This window comes from Electrophorus electricus, chromosome 10 (assembly GCF_041902795.1).
Source record: "Electrophorus electricus isolate QZ-2024a chromosome 10, ASM4190279v1, whole genome shotgun sequence".
NCBI lineage: Eukaryota > Metazoa > Chordata > Actinopteri > Gymnotiformes > Gymnotidae > Electrophorus > Electrophorus electricus.
This window is the reverse complement of record NC_137506.1, coordinates 3,260,001-3,277,500: the sequence shown is the minus strand read 5'-3', so window position 1 is coordinate 3,277,500 and position 17,500 is coordinate 3,260,001. Positions and strand designations below refer to the sequence as shown.

The 17,500-nt window shown below is 45.0% G+C and overlaps 1 protein-coding gene across 10 annotated transcripts in view; it reads right to left on the bottom strand.

Moving 5' to 3' along the window:
- The window catches only part of wdpcp (WD repeat containing planar cell polarity effector), an 85,140-nt gene that overhangs the window by 40,580 nt on the left and 27,060 nt on the right, over positions 1-17,500 (bottom strand). For all 10 annotated transcript variants that reach the window (XR_014125652.1, XM_081722088.1, XM_081722089.1 and 7 more), the window contains 3 exons: positions 16,387-16,526; positions 11,880-12,074; positions 2,718-3,327 (listed from right to left, as the gene is read on the bottom strand). Coding sequence is in view for 9 of the 10 variants with exons in the window: in XM_081722088.1 (XP_081578214.1) it covers positions 2,718-3,327; positions 11,880-12,074; positions 16,387-16,526 (945 nt within the window). In the remaining variant the exon portion in view is untranslated. The remainder of the gene's footprint in view (positions 1-2,717; positions 3,328-11,879; positions 12,075-16,386; positions 16,527-17,500) is intronic.

The window sequence follows — 17,500 nt, the reverse complement described above, 5'->3', positions numbered from 1 at the left end:
TTGTATGTGAGTGAGTGAGTGAGTGAGTGAGTGTAAGTAAGTGGCAGATCTTTGGAGAAAGTGCTCTGCTAGATGGGCATTGACATTTGGATTGATCCATCTTCCTGTCTGTGCCTCACAGCCTTATGAACACAAACACACACACACGCACGGACACACGCGCGCGTGCACACGCGCACACAGTAGGAGGGCAGACGTACTCATTGATGCAGACCCCACAGTCAGTTTGAACAGTCCATTACCTTAACGAGGCAGAGGCACAACAGGTGTTTTAAAGAACAGGTGAACTCAGGGCCCAGTTCACATTGTTTAGGGAAGCATGCATCGTTTCATAGAGGAGGCACTGTTTACCGTCACTGTGCACACAGGTGCGGGTGTAAAACTTATATACCACAATTATATATACTCCAGTAAAAACCACCATAACCCATACAGTGTTCCAGTAAAGACCGCCATAACCCATACTGCACTTCAGTGAGTGTTATATTGAGGAGTTGCTGTTTTTATAAAAATGAGATTCTTTAGTGATCTGTATGTGTCTCACTTCTTCACACATCTTTCAAACTCCTGTCTCTCCCAGGTAAAGCTTCCATGAGTACAAGCCTCTGTGATCATAACAAGTGATGACTACCCGAGGCACTGGATACACACGGACACCAAAAAAAAACTGCTTTAATAATGCAGTGGCTGTTTAATCTTCCTGACCAACAGTCAATCACAGCTACATTTAACCTTGCCTGCTTCTCAGCATGGGACTTACACACACAGTAATGATAATCTCTCTCTCTCTCACACACACAATGAATAAAACAACCTCATAAAGATCTTTGTTTTGTTTTACACACGCACATAAGTTGTGTCATAGACTCTCATATGATTACTCTCATGGTTAATAAATACAGTCTAATGCTGAATAAACATACATCTTAAATGTTCAATAAACTGATGATCTAATGCTTAACACACACATGCTTTAATGTTTAATAAATAGATGTTCTTCCAGTGTCAGTCAATGATCTCTTCCTAGGACTAGCTCAAGAGGCAAAGATTTTTAGGTGGGCAAACCGAAGGCTTATTGTGTAATTAATTTCAAGAGCCCAATAAAATTACAGGCAGGCAATTAGTAGGCCACCCTTCCTGCAAAGCCCCAATGAGTCACTAATGTGGCTAATATGGAAGCAGAGTGAGAAAACAGAGAGCGAGAGAATGGGACCAGGCATGGCTGCTGTTCCACCCACCCGCACGCACACACACGGTCACAAGCACAGGGACACCCACACACCTACACACAGAGAAGTGTGTGTTGTTTTGATTGGTGCACTAGCAGGATGTGACTGTTACTATTCCATCATGTCTGTCTCGTCTCTCTCGAACCACCAAACCTCAGAGGAGCTCATTTGGAATGAAGGCACTGAGCCTGGAAGTCAGTCCAGGATAGGAGAAATGGTGTTGATGTGAATTCAGTCCAAGCTTTCTCTGAACTGACTAAATGTTTCCATCTGGGGATGGGATCTATGCTTATTTCACAAGCCAACGCGAATTAAAGAAGATATTTTAAATACCAAAAGCTACAAGCTGTTTTGAGGCGAATTCAAAAGCTTTAGCATATAATCCCACAAAAAAAAAAAAAAAAAAAAACAACCCACACACACCCATCCTATATGATGCAACTCTAATGACAAAATATTGCAATGTTGGGCAATTTGTTTCTCCTTTGATTGGTGCTTGTAAGTTAACCTGTTTGTTTCTCTCTCTCTCTCTCTCTCTCTCTTACACACACACACACACACACACACATCCCACTCTCCTTGTTTACACTCTGCAAACTACTACACCAGCACCAGGCTTGATAGAAAGAGATAAAGAGAGAGAGAGAGAGAGAGAGAGAGAGAGAGAGAGAGCGAGAGCACGAGAGACCTCAGGAATACTGGAGGTCTGCCAACTCTTTCTTCTCTGCTGCTTGTGTTCCTCCATTTGGTGGCTGTTCTAATAGAATAAGTCCATAAACAAACATAGCGGCCCAAACCCGAACACACGCCACAGACAGGCAAATAAAGGAGAAAAAGAGAGAAAGAAAGCAGACAAACATGGAAGACGTCTCTCAAACATCTCTCTCTCTGCTCAGCATCACCAGGGGTAGAGGACACACCCCTGCTTCCTTTGCTGGGGGTCGAGAGGAGGGGACCACTGTGGTCTCATTCAGTCTCCTCTTTTCTCCTTCTTGCTCCCTTTATCTCTCTGTCTCTCTTTTCTTTCTGCTGTTATTCGTTTTTCCTGCCTCACTGGATCTGTTTAGAATTTCAGCTGGTTTGCGATGGGAGTCTCACCCTCCTCCACAGTCAGAACTGAACTTTTGGGGTGGGCTCCGTTTGATTGGCAAACTTTATCTGGCAGCCCCCAGGGATCTTTGGCCACCGTAAATGATTTATTGGAAAAATGCATCCCATAATGCATCTGTGGGCAGTGGCCACGAGGCAGGTATTGAGTGACCTCAGCACGTCCCTTTGCCCTTCCTTCTAGCCACACTCAAGAAATCCAGAATCAGCTTTGGTTCTGGTACCAAGTGGACAAAGGGAACCCAGACTTGAGTGGACTCTAGATTTCTTGCGTCTGGCCGAGAAGTTCAAGTTTCAAAAATGTAGGTGGAAGGTCCTCACACACACACACACACACACACACACACAAACAAAAAAAAATGGACAAAAAGTTTCACTTACCCATTTTCAGTTTCAGAGCAGCCAGTGGCCCTCCATGGAACCTGAGCAGCATCAGATTGTGCACTTCCAGCCCCTCAGCCCCCTGGGATACGGGCGAGTGTGCCCACTCTACCTCTGCCAGCCCTCTGGCTGCCTTCACGTGCCGTGCCAGCTGCATTGTGGGACCTGCACGGCCCAGGGCCTCCTCCTCAGACAGGAGGCGTACCGGCAGAGGCGAGAGCCCCAGATCAAAGCATTGCAACTCTCCCTGTACTCCTGCTACCACGACCAGACCTCCAGAGGGGTGCCACGCCAGCAGCGAGGGCAGCATAGGGCAGGCGGCCCGGCCCGCGACGCCCGTTTCAGGGTGGAAGAGTACCACAGAGCAGTCCTGGAGGCCTAGGAGCAGAAGGCTCTCGCTCGGGTCACGGCACCAGGAGACAGGGGCTGAGGGGAGGGGCATAGGCGTAGCTGACAACCGTTGGAAACGCCCACGAGCGCATTCATACACGCAGGTCTGGGCAACAGCAGGGTGAGCCTCTTGGAGTTCCACGGTGAGGACCTGGTACGGTCGGGTCAGGCTGAAACAGCAGGTCAAAGGGTCGCCGTCTGTGCGTATGGAGCTCAGCACCTGCACGCGCGCACACACACACACACACAGAATTTTCCCAGTATGTACTGCTCACAGTAAAACACATTTACAGAAACTGGCAGCAGCGAATCCAAAGAAGACCACAACTACCAGTCCACAGGAGTTATCAAAAAAGAAGCATCTGAGTGGTAATGAGAGAGATAACACAAAAAACTTAACCAAGCATTTTCTTTCCTTAATCAAAACAAAAAAAGCTTAAAGGAGGTCACAGTGAAGCCTCGCACAGTCCGGCTGGAAAGTCACGTTCGGAACGTTCAGGAAAGTGAAGGCTCTCATACTTCACCCCCACCAAAACACAAAGAGTGCGAAGGAGAGAGGGTGTCAAAAAGAGTAAAACGACAGGCAGAATTGGGAGAGAGAGAGAGAGAGAATGACAGGTGGAATTATACAGAGAGGCAAAGCTAGATGCGGTTTGGCACAGGCTGCGATGCGCATGCTTGTGCCAGCAGTGGTGGTATTAAGCCGGCTGCCTACAGTCTACATGCGGAAGCAGAGGATGTGCTCCACATCCCCCCCGCCTTCCTTCACCCTAATCCCCCGGACTGCATCCTTCCCCACCTCTCCGCTGCTGCCCAGGGGGGTCGGAGAGTGGAGTGGGGGATGGGCATCGAGGCCAAGGCGGAGCCAAAGCTGCAGGGGCGGAGCTGGGGGGGGGGGGGGGGGGTTGGTGCTACTGCGGACAGCACAGAGCGGAGTTCCAGGACGAAGCCAGAGCTGCACAGATCCGGGCCCGCTGAGCCACATCCGCTACATCCTCCTCTTGTCTGTAGCCGGGCGGAGACTCCCTGCCAACGTCCCCACCGCCTGGGACAGGACTGGTCTCTGATGCTAAAATTGCACTAAATCGGCCAATGGTCAGATGTAACCTTTTACATTTATCTGACGTTTTTATCCAGAGCAACTTATAATTATGACTGAGTACAACGTGAGTAATTGAGGGTTAAGGGCCTTGCTCAGGGGCCCAACAGTGGCAACTTGAACCAGCAACCTTACGATTACAAGTCAAGTAACTTAACCGCTGAGCTACCACTGCCCAATCTTAAAACTGGCCCAGACTTGGACAATTCCTAAGCCCTAAAATCAATTCCTAAAATGCTAGGCTTATAATGCTGATACATATGCTAAGCTAATATAATGCTGTTACCCACACTAGGCTAACATAAAACCCATGCTGGCTTAATAAAATGACGTTACCCACATTAGGCTAGCATAAATGCTGTTACCCATGCTATTCTAATATAATGCTCTTAAAAAACTATAATAATCTCATGCGGTTACCATGCTAGGCTAATATAATGCTTTTACACAGGCAAGGTGAATATAGGCTAGTACTGCAGCACAATATAAACTTGGGTCAAATTTCTCAAAAGCGGCACAGTGAGTGTTTTAAATATCTTTTAAAAAATATATATATTTATATATGTTTTAAGCATTCCTCTCCCAACCTTTCTCAATATGAGTTTTGGATTTACACCTCAGGTTAGTAGCACTAGTGAATGGCGCTATGGCTTTCAACTCAAAAAGAAGAGTCCAGGCCCAACTCTGACAGGAACTGCCACTCGGAATAAAACACTAGATCCAGCTAAAGTCTCCCACCCAGCTTTATCCTGTCCCCGAGAATCCTTCACCATTATCCTAACTAAGACATGGTAGCATTCTTTACTAGCGCAATGGGACCCGGCCGTCCATCACGCGGCGTTTTATCCAGCTGAGAAGCAAGCAAACTCTCTCTGATGGGCTCAGAGAAAGAGCCAGGGAAGGAGAGAGAGAGAGAGAGAGAGAGAGAGAGAGAGAGAGAAAGAAAACCACCTAAGCTTTTGTCACGGTAACACAAACAAAGAAGCAACAAACAGTGAGGGGAGGTGGGGAGACAGGCTGTGGTGAGACAGGGTGAGACTTGGTGAGAGTTGGAGTGAGAGGGTGAGAGTTAGGTTGGGAGAGGCAGTGGTGAGAGAGGGTGAGAGTTAGGGTGACTTGGGGTGACGGGCTTTGGTGAGAAAGAATGGAGTGAAACAGGATGGGGTTTGCACCTCAGCACTGGGACTCTTTTCCAGCCTCTCTCTCTCTCTCTCACACACAGACACACACACACACACACACACACACAGACACACATATATACACAGACACACATATATATACACACACACAGACACACACACACACACAGACACACACACACATATATATACACACACACACACACAGACACACACACACACAGACACACACACACACACACACACACAGACACACACACACACATAGCTCAAATCCCACAGCTGCTGCTAAAACAATGACAGATTCAGTTTCACAAAGCCAGGCAACATCTTGGGGGTGGGGGGACCATGGCAAATTAGTCTGTGCTAGTTATTGGTTTCAGTGACTGGTCAAAACTATTCTTTTCCTCCGTCTTCTCAACTCCCTGGACTTTCTTTTGCAGCTAGAAAGATAAACGTGGCCAAGTCCAGCTGAGCAGTGGGCCTTGTTCACTGCACCCAGCCTTTTTGAACCAATTTTCCAGTTCAGAGAGCAGAGAGAGAGAGAGAGAGAGAGAGAGAGAGAGAGAGAGAGAGAAAACAAGGGAGAAATTGTGTGTGTGTGAGAGTAAAAGAGAGAGATGATTATGAGAGCAGGATTGGACGGTTCTTTGGCCCAGACTGTAGTTGGAGAGTGCGAAGGACACAGATACTTGTCGAACTACCGTGGCATGAAATCCAGACACGCACCCTCCCCACTCCCCTCAGCTATTCCACTGGGGTCACACACCAAGCCTGGTATTCTCTGCAAAAAGCAGAACCCACATTACCCTTAATGAACGGGGCACGGTCCAAACACAAGCTCTGAATGGACAGGCGAAAAGGAGAGCTCACGGCGTGCAATTTGTCATGGCGAACGCAGCGAAAGAGCTTGCCGTGTGCTGATCGTGGCAGAAACCGCAGGCAGCCAAAATGTCAAACCCTTAAATTCACTTTACAAGCACAGCAGAAAACGGGGCTGTTTAATTTCTCAACCTTTTAGGCTACTTTAAAGTGTGTTTGAAGGCCGCCCGGGCAAAGCCACGTTTATTTGCGTTCGGAGGCTGCATCTGAATCAGCGTGAGCAGCGGCAAAATACGGAAAACCGAGCAGAAACGGAGATCAAACAAATACGCAGAGAAGTGTTCTCAGAGAGATAACTGCTTTTAGAGGGAAAAAAAAGAGAAAGGAAAACAACAACAACCTCCAGAGCATCTTCCGGCTTTGCAGCTCTTCCCAGAGAAAGCGTTCCGCACAGAAATAACCGCACATCCGCTGCGGTTTCCACATAAATTGATCAAATTTCCACGAACTGGGGAAATGATTAAAAATGTTAAATGTTTGCATAAATAAATGTGTGTTTGTGTGTGTGTGTGTGTGTGCGCGCACGCGCGCACGCCCGCGCCTGTATTTCCCTTGTGCATCCTCTGGCAGTGCTTATCTTAGAGGGGTAGGAATTAAGACGACATAAGAAACGAAAGCGCTCCGTAAATACTGGAGACTAAGTAGAAAATTGGCTTAGAATGCAGATAGCAAAGTTAACAAAAGGAACATATATATGAGCTTTAAGTGATTGAAGTGAGTGCGCGTGTGTGCGCGCGAGTGCGTGAGCGGGTGTGATGCATGCGCGTTTGATTCGCTGCATGGCTCCCTGCAAAAAAAAAAAAAAAAAACCCCAAAAACTGCTAGCTTGATTTCACACTCTGGATCTGAAAACGACAACAAACACTTTAATTAGAAATGATGCAGACCAGAAACGCTTTAATGTTCTTTAACATGGTGGAGAGAAAAAAAGAAAGAAGGAAAACTGAAGCCACGTGAAGGCCAAAAATAAACCTGGCGCGCGTTCCAACACGTAGCGGGTGAGAGTCGTCGCGTTCCGCCACGATTTATTTATTCATTTAGGCGTTTTTTCCCGTTATTTGTTTTTCTTCGCGTGCACTGGTAACGCTTTTCCACAGCACGTGGGGCGGGGCTGCCGTGCACGTGCTTCCAAACAAGGCGCGCTGTTCGTGAACTCAAACCACGAGGGCCGATTTGGACCGCCTGCCTGCGACAGCAAGCCAATGGCCTAAAGGCATGGCAAGACAAACAGGACGGAGAAAGAGAGACAGACAGAGAGAGGAACACAGACGGACAGGGTAGAGAGAAACCCAAAGACAGAGAGACATACAAAACGGACAGAATCCGGTCACCCCAACATAACCGGCCAGCCCATCCTGCCTAAGCGAAAACAAAGCAAAAACTTATACAGCACTCATTACAACAGCCGTTGCCACAAAACAGCTTTAAGCATGTCCGAGTCCAAGCCCCCCAGTGAGCAAGCCAAGACTGACATCCTTACAGAACTACACTGAAAATTCTGGAAAGAAAAACACTCCTAAAAGGAAAGAAAGTGCCCTCAGCCGCGATCACTAGGGCACCACACAAACATCATCATTACAACAGACTACATTATTTAAGATGTCATGACCCATTTATCAATTCACCACTCCCTCTTCCCCTGTACGCTCGCTCACTCACTCGCTCTCTCTCTCTCTCTCTCTCTCTCTCTCTCTCTCTCTCTCTCTCTCTCTCTCTCTCTCTCACACACACACACACACACACACACACTCGATCACTCTTTCTCTCTAATTTCATACAGCAAACAGCTGCATTATTCTGATGAGATGCAAAGAGCCACCCTGGAGGTGTGGATGTGTATTGTGACAATAAGCCCGTTAACGTGTGTGTGTAAATATATATATATATCATCAATGAATATTTGAGTGTGTGTGTGTGTGTGTGTGTGTGTGTGCATAAAAATCTTAAATTATCTCAAATAAGATAGAACAGCTTCCACCTGTTTGATACCGTTTTATACTAGCAATGTATATTTTCATACTTTTTATCTACGAAGTTTTTTAACCCTGCCAAGTAGATGGAGCGGGTCACTAGTGGGCCATCTGTCGTCCTGCGTTCACTGCTGCTACGCAGGCTGACTGGGACCGAGCTCCCAGCTCCTCCAGATGGGAGTGTAGTTTCCTTGGATTTACTACCAGGTCTACCGGTGGATTTACTCGCCTGGATTTACCCCCTCTGTTCCGCCCTCCACATGGGCTGAGTAAAACTACCTTCTCCGCTGCTTTGCTGGTTTACGGGGTCTGGTCTCCCTGTCACCAAGTTTCCCACATGGGCTTCGATTCGCCACATTTGCCCCACGGTGGTGTGTGGTGAATCCGGTGTTGGGTGCTTGAGGGCATTCGTTCATTCTTCCTTTTGGACACAATGGTTTAGTGCACCAGTTTTTCAATGTTTTTTATTAGTGGAACCAAGTTCTCTCTAGCGGATTTTTCACTGAGGATTATGACCGAAAGAGCTCCGTTGAGATTCAAACTTTAACACATCAAACGAGCCAAGCACTCTGAACAGATGGGGACTTTGATCTGTTTTGCAGAATGAGACCCGACGCCCTACAGGTTGGCTGTGAAAGGGACCCGTTTGTCATTGGTTGATTCAAACACACCTAGACAGTCTGTTAGGTGAAGGACTGGAATGTCACCTGTTACTCCTGGAATTAGTGCTCAAAACACAGACTGGTCATTACCAACAGAAGGCCAGCTGAGAGGAGCTTTGCAGAACGTTTCTCCACCCTCTTTCTTCGCATTTTTGTGACCTGAATTCTATTCTGAATTCTGGACCCCATGGCGTCCACGCCATGGGAGAGAAGGAGAGCAGAGTCAGGTCAAGATCGGCGATCCGTGACTCCAGCATTACAGATGAGAGATTTCATGTCAGTTCACTGTTGACGCTAAATATTTTCCTGAAGCACGTTCTGTATCTATATTTAAGTAAATTTCACACAAGCCTGAGAAAGGGAATGATATCTCCTTGAGTCAAATAGAGGTGCTGAAAGAAGACTTCGGGCTAGTCAGAAGAAATTAGTTCTTTCTGACCCTAGAACCTTCTTTCTGATGCCTAGAACTGGCCATGGGCACATGACATATGTGGCTTGTGGGTTGAACTAAATCTGAGAAGGTGGATTTTGTTGATAATTGGGGGACCTTTTGGATGTATTTTTTTTGGGTGAAAAGAGGTTCTTATGTTAGCCAATAACCTTATGGATTTGACTAAAAACATGCTTTGGTGAATTAGCTTCTGCGACTCTTATGGGTCTCCATTTCTATGTTGAACAGGTTCAAGGCTGGTTTTCCCTTCTGTGACTTTTATGGGTTACTATTTTTATACATTTATACAGGTTCAGTCTATTAGTTCATCTAGCCATTTACCTTCAAGGTTTTGTACAATGCAGTTGTGGGGGCATCTCAGATGCTTATTAGTAAAGGGTCATGTGGGGTAAATCATAGAAACTTTGCCCAGATTAAAATAACTTCTTTGAATACACTTTTCATTGATGGTACACCTACTGAAATAGAATCTGTAAAGGATTTTTACAACTATAGAGGACTGGGCTTTGTTCTTTTAAACGTGAGGACCTTACTTTCTAACACTTCTCTTATTAAGTTATTCATATCAGGGTAACTGACGCTGATGCATCTTTAGATGGTGATAACATTTACAGCTCTGATCAGGGTGGTAAGGTGGGAGGTGTTGCAATTAGTTAACTGTTCATGAAGTGTATTAAAGTCTGATTCACTCCCTAGACAATATGAATGCTTAGTCCTGAATGCACAGCCAGGTCTAAATGATAAATCGCGTTTTTCCTGAATTAACGTTGGGACATTTTGTTTCTATAGCTGAAATGGATGTTAATAAGAATGTACCTTACAAGAAATTAGAATAAACAGAAAGACTCCTGCTCAGTTGACTTCAGATTTGAGAGAGGCTCTTTTAGAGAAGAGCACAGTCTGGACAAGGATTGGAGGGTTAGGTCTCAACTCTGACTGGACATCTTTAGCCATTATAGAAACAGATATTTTCTGGTTTAAAAAAACAAAACAAAACAAAACAAAAAAAAGGCCAAGAGTATTATTTAAATAGCATGAATAATTGTGCAGACAATCCTGAATCTTTCTGGAAGGTGATGAATGATCTTAAAGGTAGCATGGGTCTCTCAAGTGTGATTGTTTCAGAGAAAAGATTCTTCTAGTGACAGGGATTCAATTTGTGAGGTCTTTATTATCTTTATGATAATGTGAACAGAGCTACGAAAAAAGATCATTCAAGAGATTGCATATTTGTTCTGGTCAAAAGGTGACTAGAATGTGTACTTTCAAGCTGCAAAATTAAGCGACATCAACATAGTCAGTGCCTTGGTCTATATATATATATATATATTTGGAGTCTTTTATAAATGTTCAGCTGCAGAGCTTCTTAATATAAGAAGGTTTTAGATCAGTCCATAGACACTTTACCTGCAGCAGTTACTCTTGTTAATTATATTTCTGGTGCGCTCGAAAAAAAATTAGCGCTATTTGGCCCTTAGCACTGTGTAGATTTATGAAATGCTTTCAACACTGTTGTTCACAATGTAGTCATACAAAGGCTGGTTTGGATTGGCTTTGATTAGCCGGCACTTCATTAGTTTCATAATTATCTTATTAATAGGACTTTATATGTTGTTGCCAATGGTAAACAATCGTAATTCCCAGTACTTGTTGGTGAGGTGCCACAGGTGACTATCCTTGGCCCACTTCTTTTAACATTGTACATCAGTGATCTTGGAAAGCATATTTAAAGTTTGCAGAATTCGTTTTTATGAAGATGATGCACATGATGTGCTGCTATTATGACACAGGTCACAGAAAATGTACAGAAAGACTAACTTGTAGTCAATTGTTTTCCTGATCTCATGGAATTGATAGTTTTGACATATCAGCAAATACCGACACATCTATTGATTGTGACTCAAACTTCAAACATCTGGGAATTTGGATGCATGATATCTTTTAAGACACATTGATGAATTAATTTTAAAAACCTTTCAAATAAAACTGGGATCCTTATACAGAAATAGAGCTTGTAATTCATTTGAAAGAAGAAAACTGTTCAGGCAATAATTTTATCAGTACTGAATTAAGGTGACAAGCTATATAAATGCAGATTCTTCAATTTTGAAAGCTTTAGATGCCATTTACCACACTGCTCTATGTTTTATTACTGGTGTCGGACCAAAAACCCATCATTGTGACCTTTACTGTACAGATTGCCATCTCTATTATATAAGAAAGAAGCAACACTTGCTGGTTTTTACTTATAAAGCTTTACTACTCCATCTTATATTGGGCCTCTGCTTTCCATTAAAACAAATGAAATGTGCACATGGAAGAACGACCGGCCGGTTTTAAATGACCATTTTCATCTACATAATTTGGTAGGAAAGCATTTTCATAAAAGGTACCATTAGTGTGAAATAATCACAATTCTATAGTAAATACACACGTTTTTATCAGTTAGTGAATTTAAATCACTTTTATATAATTTAATGTGAGCTGGGTGTTTTTCATGATTTGTGTACGTACGTGTGTGTGTGTGTGTGTGTGTGTGTGTGTGTGTGTGTGTGTGCGCGCTTACTGTAAGCCCAGGCCTGTCTGAGCAGCCAAGCAGTACCAAGTTGGCCTGCTCTGCAGAGCTGGGAACGGGTGACCAAGGCCATGCCTCTTCATGTCCACTGGGCCACCAGCACACGCCCATGTCTTGCGCCCGGCTCAATCCGACACGACGCACCACCCGACGAGCGTTTCCTCCCGCTAGCTCCACCCACGACACCTGGACGAACCGCAGAGAGAGAGAGAGAGAGAGAAACACTTGGCTAAAAATATTTGACTCAATACCTGAACTCTTTGTGAGGGGTCTGCTTACAAAACACACATGTGGCAAATGCTGAGTTTCATGCTGAGTTCTGTAAACAAATTCTAAATGTTTATACAAGAAGCAGCACCATCGCATATAGTGCAAATTTAGTTCGATATCCATTGATTTAAAAAACAAAAAAACAAAAAAAACAAACAGCAATCCTTACTCATACCAAAATAAAGCTGCAATACCAAGAGTTGATCAAAGAAAACTGTCCTCTCACTCAGCTGGTCCTGAGTCACTGTTCCTCAGACTCACTAACACACCAACATCTCACAGGGTCAGGACCAGAGGAAAACAACAAACTTGATCAGAATGAACCAAATTATGCACATCTAAGGGACGAAAGTGTAATTTATTGGCAAGTTTATTGGGAAAGGTAAAATGCAAAATGCAATGTCACCTGGACATTGTAATGTCACCAAAGACAGCATGCCTTTACAGACTACCAATGGTAACTGAAAAACCAGACCACCTTGACAAGCACAGACTCAGTGATAAAAAGAAAACTTGGTTGGCAAAAGAGCAGAGTTCGTCAAGTGGGAACCAAAGAAGACTGAACCAGAGCTGCACTTTGTAACAGAATGACCAAGATTCAAGGGGACTCAAGAATTTTTTATTTCCATGTTAACGAATGCTAAATGTTCCACATCTGACAGCCTCTCTGACATTCAGAAATGACCTCACCTGCTAAAGGAACTGGACATTAACAGCACAATACGACCAGGATGTCCGTCCACACACACACAAACACACGGGGGGGGAAATAAATAAATAAATAAATCGACAGAAACAGTTTCACTATAACAATACCGGCTTTACTTCAGTCTAATTGTTTTTCTTTTCTGTTCAATTGTCACACAGTGACGCTTAATGCACTAAAGAGTTTAACTGTAACCATTTTCTTTTTCACAAACTATATAATGTTCAATTCCTTGTTGTGCTCTTGAATACTTTGGCAAGCTTTGGCATAACAAATACACCGTCATTTGTCATACCAATGAAGCACACTGAATTGAAAAAAATGAATTGAGAGAGAGAGAGAGAGAGAGAGCGCACCCAGAACAGACCAGACCCCCATCAAAACCATCAACCCAAATCTCTCATGAATCATAGCCCATATACAAGCTCAGTGCTTATATACACAGAGCAAACACACACAGAACAAACTCTTGACAAACTTCCCTCTGGTAATAGGCTTTGGAATTGTTTGTTTGGTGTTTTTTGAATGCTTTGTATTATTGTTGATTCTGGCTGAAGGTGTTTGTACTTAAAGGGAATTTTGTTCCATTATTAATTCCAGAAGCACACATAAGTCCTTCGTTGTGCTGGATTGAGGATGTTCGAGGCGACTCTCTATGAGCATTAGTCTTAATGAGATCTCCTGGTATTAGCACACAGCCTGAAGGCTGCATATCTAAAGAGGTTCATGTCTGAGGGCGCTGATGTAGCATTGACCTCCCTTAGACTGCACACTTCACACCGGAGAAAGACTGACAGACGAAGCCAAGCCAAACGTCTCACGCCGTGCAACCAGTATCGCCATGCAACCAACCCCCTGCCCACATTTCAGTCTCGAGGTTTGGATCTGAAACGCCCACACCCAGCACGTCCCCTGCCGGTCGGCGTTAAAGCAGCAAGGAGAAGACGCGACGGGTCGAATGAACCAGTGTGAATGGGGCAGAACGTTCTAGAAGCAACCCAGAAGTCAGCCACTCACAGGTATGGCACACGGACACACCAGTTGTTGACTGGTTGGAGAATGCTGGATGGGTGTGTCTTCAGTTCCAACATCTCAGAGTTCTACTGAGGACGAGGCCACTGCATCTCTCCAGTTCTGCAGCCATACAGCAAGCACCAGGCCACTGGCTTTACAGTCACAGTACCGCAAGACACTGTGAGAGAGAGATATAAAAAGGACTGACTCTCTCTCTCTCTCTCTCTCTCTCTCTCTCTCTCACACACACACATAGTCAGTTGCTTTGGTAATAGGAGATGACAGAAAACAGACCTACTTGTGAGCATGTGTTTGGGGGGAAAAAAATTATTTGAAATTTGTACATTTCTCAAATGACCAAAAATGCTACATGAAGAACTAAAAACACATGCCTGCTTGCGGGAGAGAAAAACTGAATTACACGAAACCCTCCAGAAATCAACCCTCCTGTTTCCAACTCTGAGGTTATTTACCTCGGTGTTGTGTTGGCTGCCAGTGAATTAAAAACAGTCCGTCTTTTACTGACATTACTGTAAGGAAGAGCAGCTGGTGACTGAAGCGTTGTGGGCCAAAGGGATCGGGGGTGCACCTCTGACCGCTCCGTACACCACAGAGCTGTCTAGACCCCATCCAGCCTTCCTCTCCCCGCTGGTTATTCACACCGCCCTGCAGACGTTTATAATCTCCGTACGGAGCATTATAAACGCATTATCTCTTCTGTACGCAGCACAATAGAGCCCAGCCAAGGCCCTGTTCTGGAATGCCGTCGGCCCGGAACGCTGCAGGCCCGGAACACCGTCGGCCCGGAATGCTGCCGGCTCCGCTGACGAGAATGTCCCTTGTTACGCCCTTGCTGACATGCAGGGCAGTCTGCTTGTTTTAAGATGATTAATTAAGGAAAGACTGGAGCAAAAATAAAATGGTCTGGTTTGACCCAAGGGAAAAAAAAAAAAAAAAAAAAAGATTTCATTGGGGAGATGAAGAGAAAATGAAATTAAAATAAGTAGCCAACAGACAACAAGGTAAACAAATAAACTGTAGATCAACATAGTGGAAGGAAAAATATATTTAATCTCTCTCCTGCCCTCTTGGCCACTATCTCTACTCTCTTTCTCTATCTCTCACACACACATACACACACACACACGCACACACACACATACACACACACACACGCACACACACACACACACACCCTTCTCCATCTACCCTGTGTTTGCTGGTCAGCAATAACTAAACCCACTTTCGTGAGGATTAGGGTCTCAGCTCAGGCCAGACAAGCATGCAGCAGGCGGGGCTTCAGGGGGGTAGGGGTGGGGCTCTGTGGGTTTGGGGGGGTGGGACCTCTGTGGGGTTGGAGGGGTAGTCTGGATGGTGAGTGGGGGGGAGTCTTATCGGAGCTGGGCTGTCGGAGCCAGACTCACCACAGGAGAGATTGCTTTCATAGTGTCGCAGCGGCTGCACAAAGCCTGTCAGTAATGCGATAATGCGCGAGTGCATGGGCTCAGTGCTACGCCGCTCTCGCGCATTGTGCTCTCCAGCCAATCAGGTGCATCCGAACTGTGATCGCCGCCACACTTTCGCTCGAGCCCCGTCAGAAATGGGGTTAATGCCTTCCACAAAGGGACTTTTATTCTGGCGTGAATTTTATGTGCACCCAGATTATTCTGAAGAGCGAAGTCGATAAAGGGCAAAAAAGAAAAAAGAAAGAAAGAAAAGCAAAGAGAGAGAGCACCTGTTTCCCCTGAAGAGGAGATGGACTTGACCTCTGACCTCTATGACCCTGTCACTATCGGTAGGTTTAAAACAAGCTGCATAACTCACTCTACATTGAAACAAATACAAGCATTTGTAATGCTCTCTCCACACACACACACACACACACACACACACACACACACACACACACACACACACACACACTCTATGGCTGTCTTATTCTCATTGCTTTTGAAATGTAGTCATTGCCATACTTCATACGTTTTGTTTGTCCAGATCTAAAGAGAATCAGAGGTGAGAATCAGAGTCTAACAACAGAATCAGAACTCAACAGCGGAATCAGGACCGAACAGCAGAATCAGGACCGAACAGCAGAATCGGGACCGAACAGCAGAATCAGGACCGAACAGCAATATCAGAATACAGAATTCTTTAGAATTGTTTTTAGCCCCACATAAAAAAAAACAACCAAAAACATTTTTGTGCTCTTTAAAAAAAAGAGAAAAAGATCTCGTTACTTTGCCTCCACCTGAAGTGGAAGGTGTCTTTTCTCTCCGTGAGGCTCAGCTGTGAGCGATGTGTTTGGGAGGGTTGGGGAGTAACCACACGACTCTGGGGAGAACATTACAGAGCACTGCTGAAACACAGTCGTACCTGTCCCCAAGGTAATGGAGGACAGGTAGGAGCGGAGTAATTACTGCTAAAAGCTCAGTGGAGCAGCCAGACCTCGCAGCATGGCTTCTAATTGAAAGGTGTGTGTGTGTGTGTGTGTGTGTATGTGTACATTACCTTAATCTCAGAAGGCGAGAGCTTCTCCAAACGCCGTGCTGAGAGCTCAGGTGAGCTCTGGCTCCGCCTACGCAGGTACACCTGACACACCTGACTCTTTTCCACCATTGAGAGCAGAAGAAAGCGCTCACCAATCACCGCTGAGAAGCGAGAGGAGAAAGGTCAGAGGTCAAAGTCACATAATCCATTAGAACTGTATGGCTATTACAGAGTAATTGCTCAAGGGTGATATAGACCTAGGAAGTCTGGGGTGCATGTTACATTTGAAACTATTGTTTCATTGTTTGTTGTTCTTCAGGATAAAGACATGACAGAATCGGACAATGAGAAACAATCAGAAAATTGATTATTTATCTTTAAATTAATTATCTCTAGATACACATTGCCTATCATATATAAACACAGAAAAGGTTTTTCCTAGTTATACCAATAGTTTGAAAAGAATAAAATCACTAAAAGAAGCACAAATAATACCATAAAAGGACGTATAAATGATGCTATTATTAGAGGGATATACAAAGAGAGAACCAACTAAACACTCTAACAGCTAAGATGACAGAAGCTCTATTTCGTGAAATATATTTAGGCGCTCTACAACTGAGCAGATCACATCTGTATGTTGTTCCGACTGACTGGTGGGAAGACGTCGCTTTGGACAGGAGCTCATACGACTGCATTTCCCTTGATGTGCGAGGTTTGGTGTGGTTTTGTTTGATGAGATGAGAGGGTAAGAAAGAATGTAGGAGACATGCAGTGGAGGTGCACACACAGAGCAGCAGGAAGGAGGAAGAGGAAGAGGAAGAGCTCTGCACCGTGCTGTAGCCTTCACGGGCGTAGCGTACGGCCACCAGCATCCAAACCTCCCCTCACTCAAAATTAATCGGCTTAATTTAAACAGGGACAGGAGGCAAAGGCACCTTCAGACAGAGAGAGAACGTTCTCCAGTCAGCAACGCAGGCGAACATTTTTAGGAGGACTCGGCAGCAGAAAGTCGCGTTGCCGCAGTAATTCCATACGACCCCGCAGGACAAAATGCTGAGCTCAGGAGAAAGAGGCGATCTGGCCACGACGGAGCGGACAGCACGCCGACTCGGTAGCTCCTGCGTCGGCATGA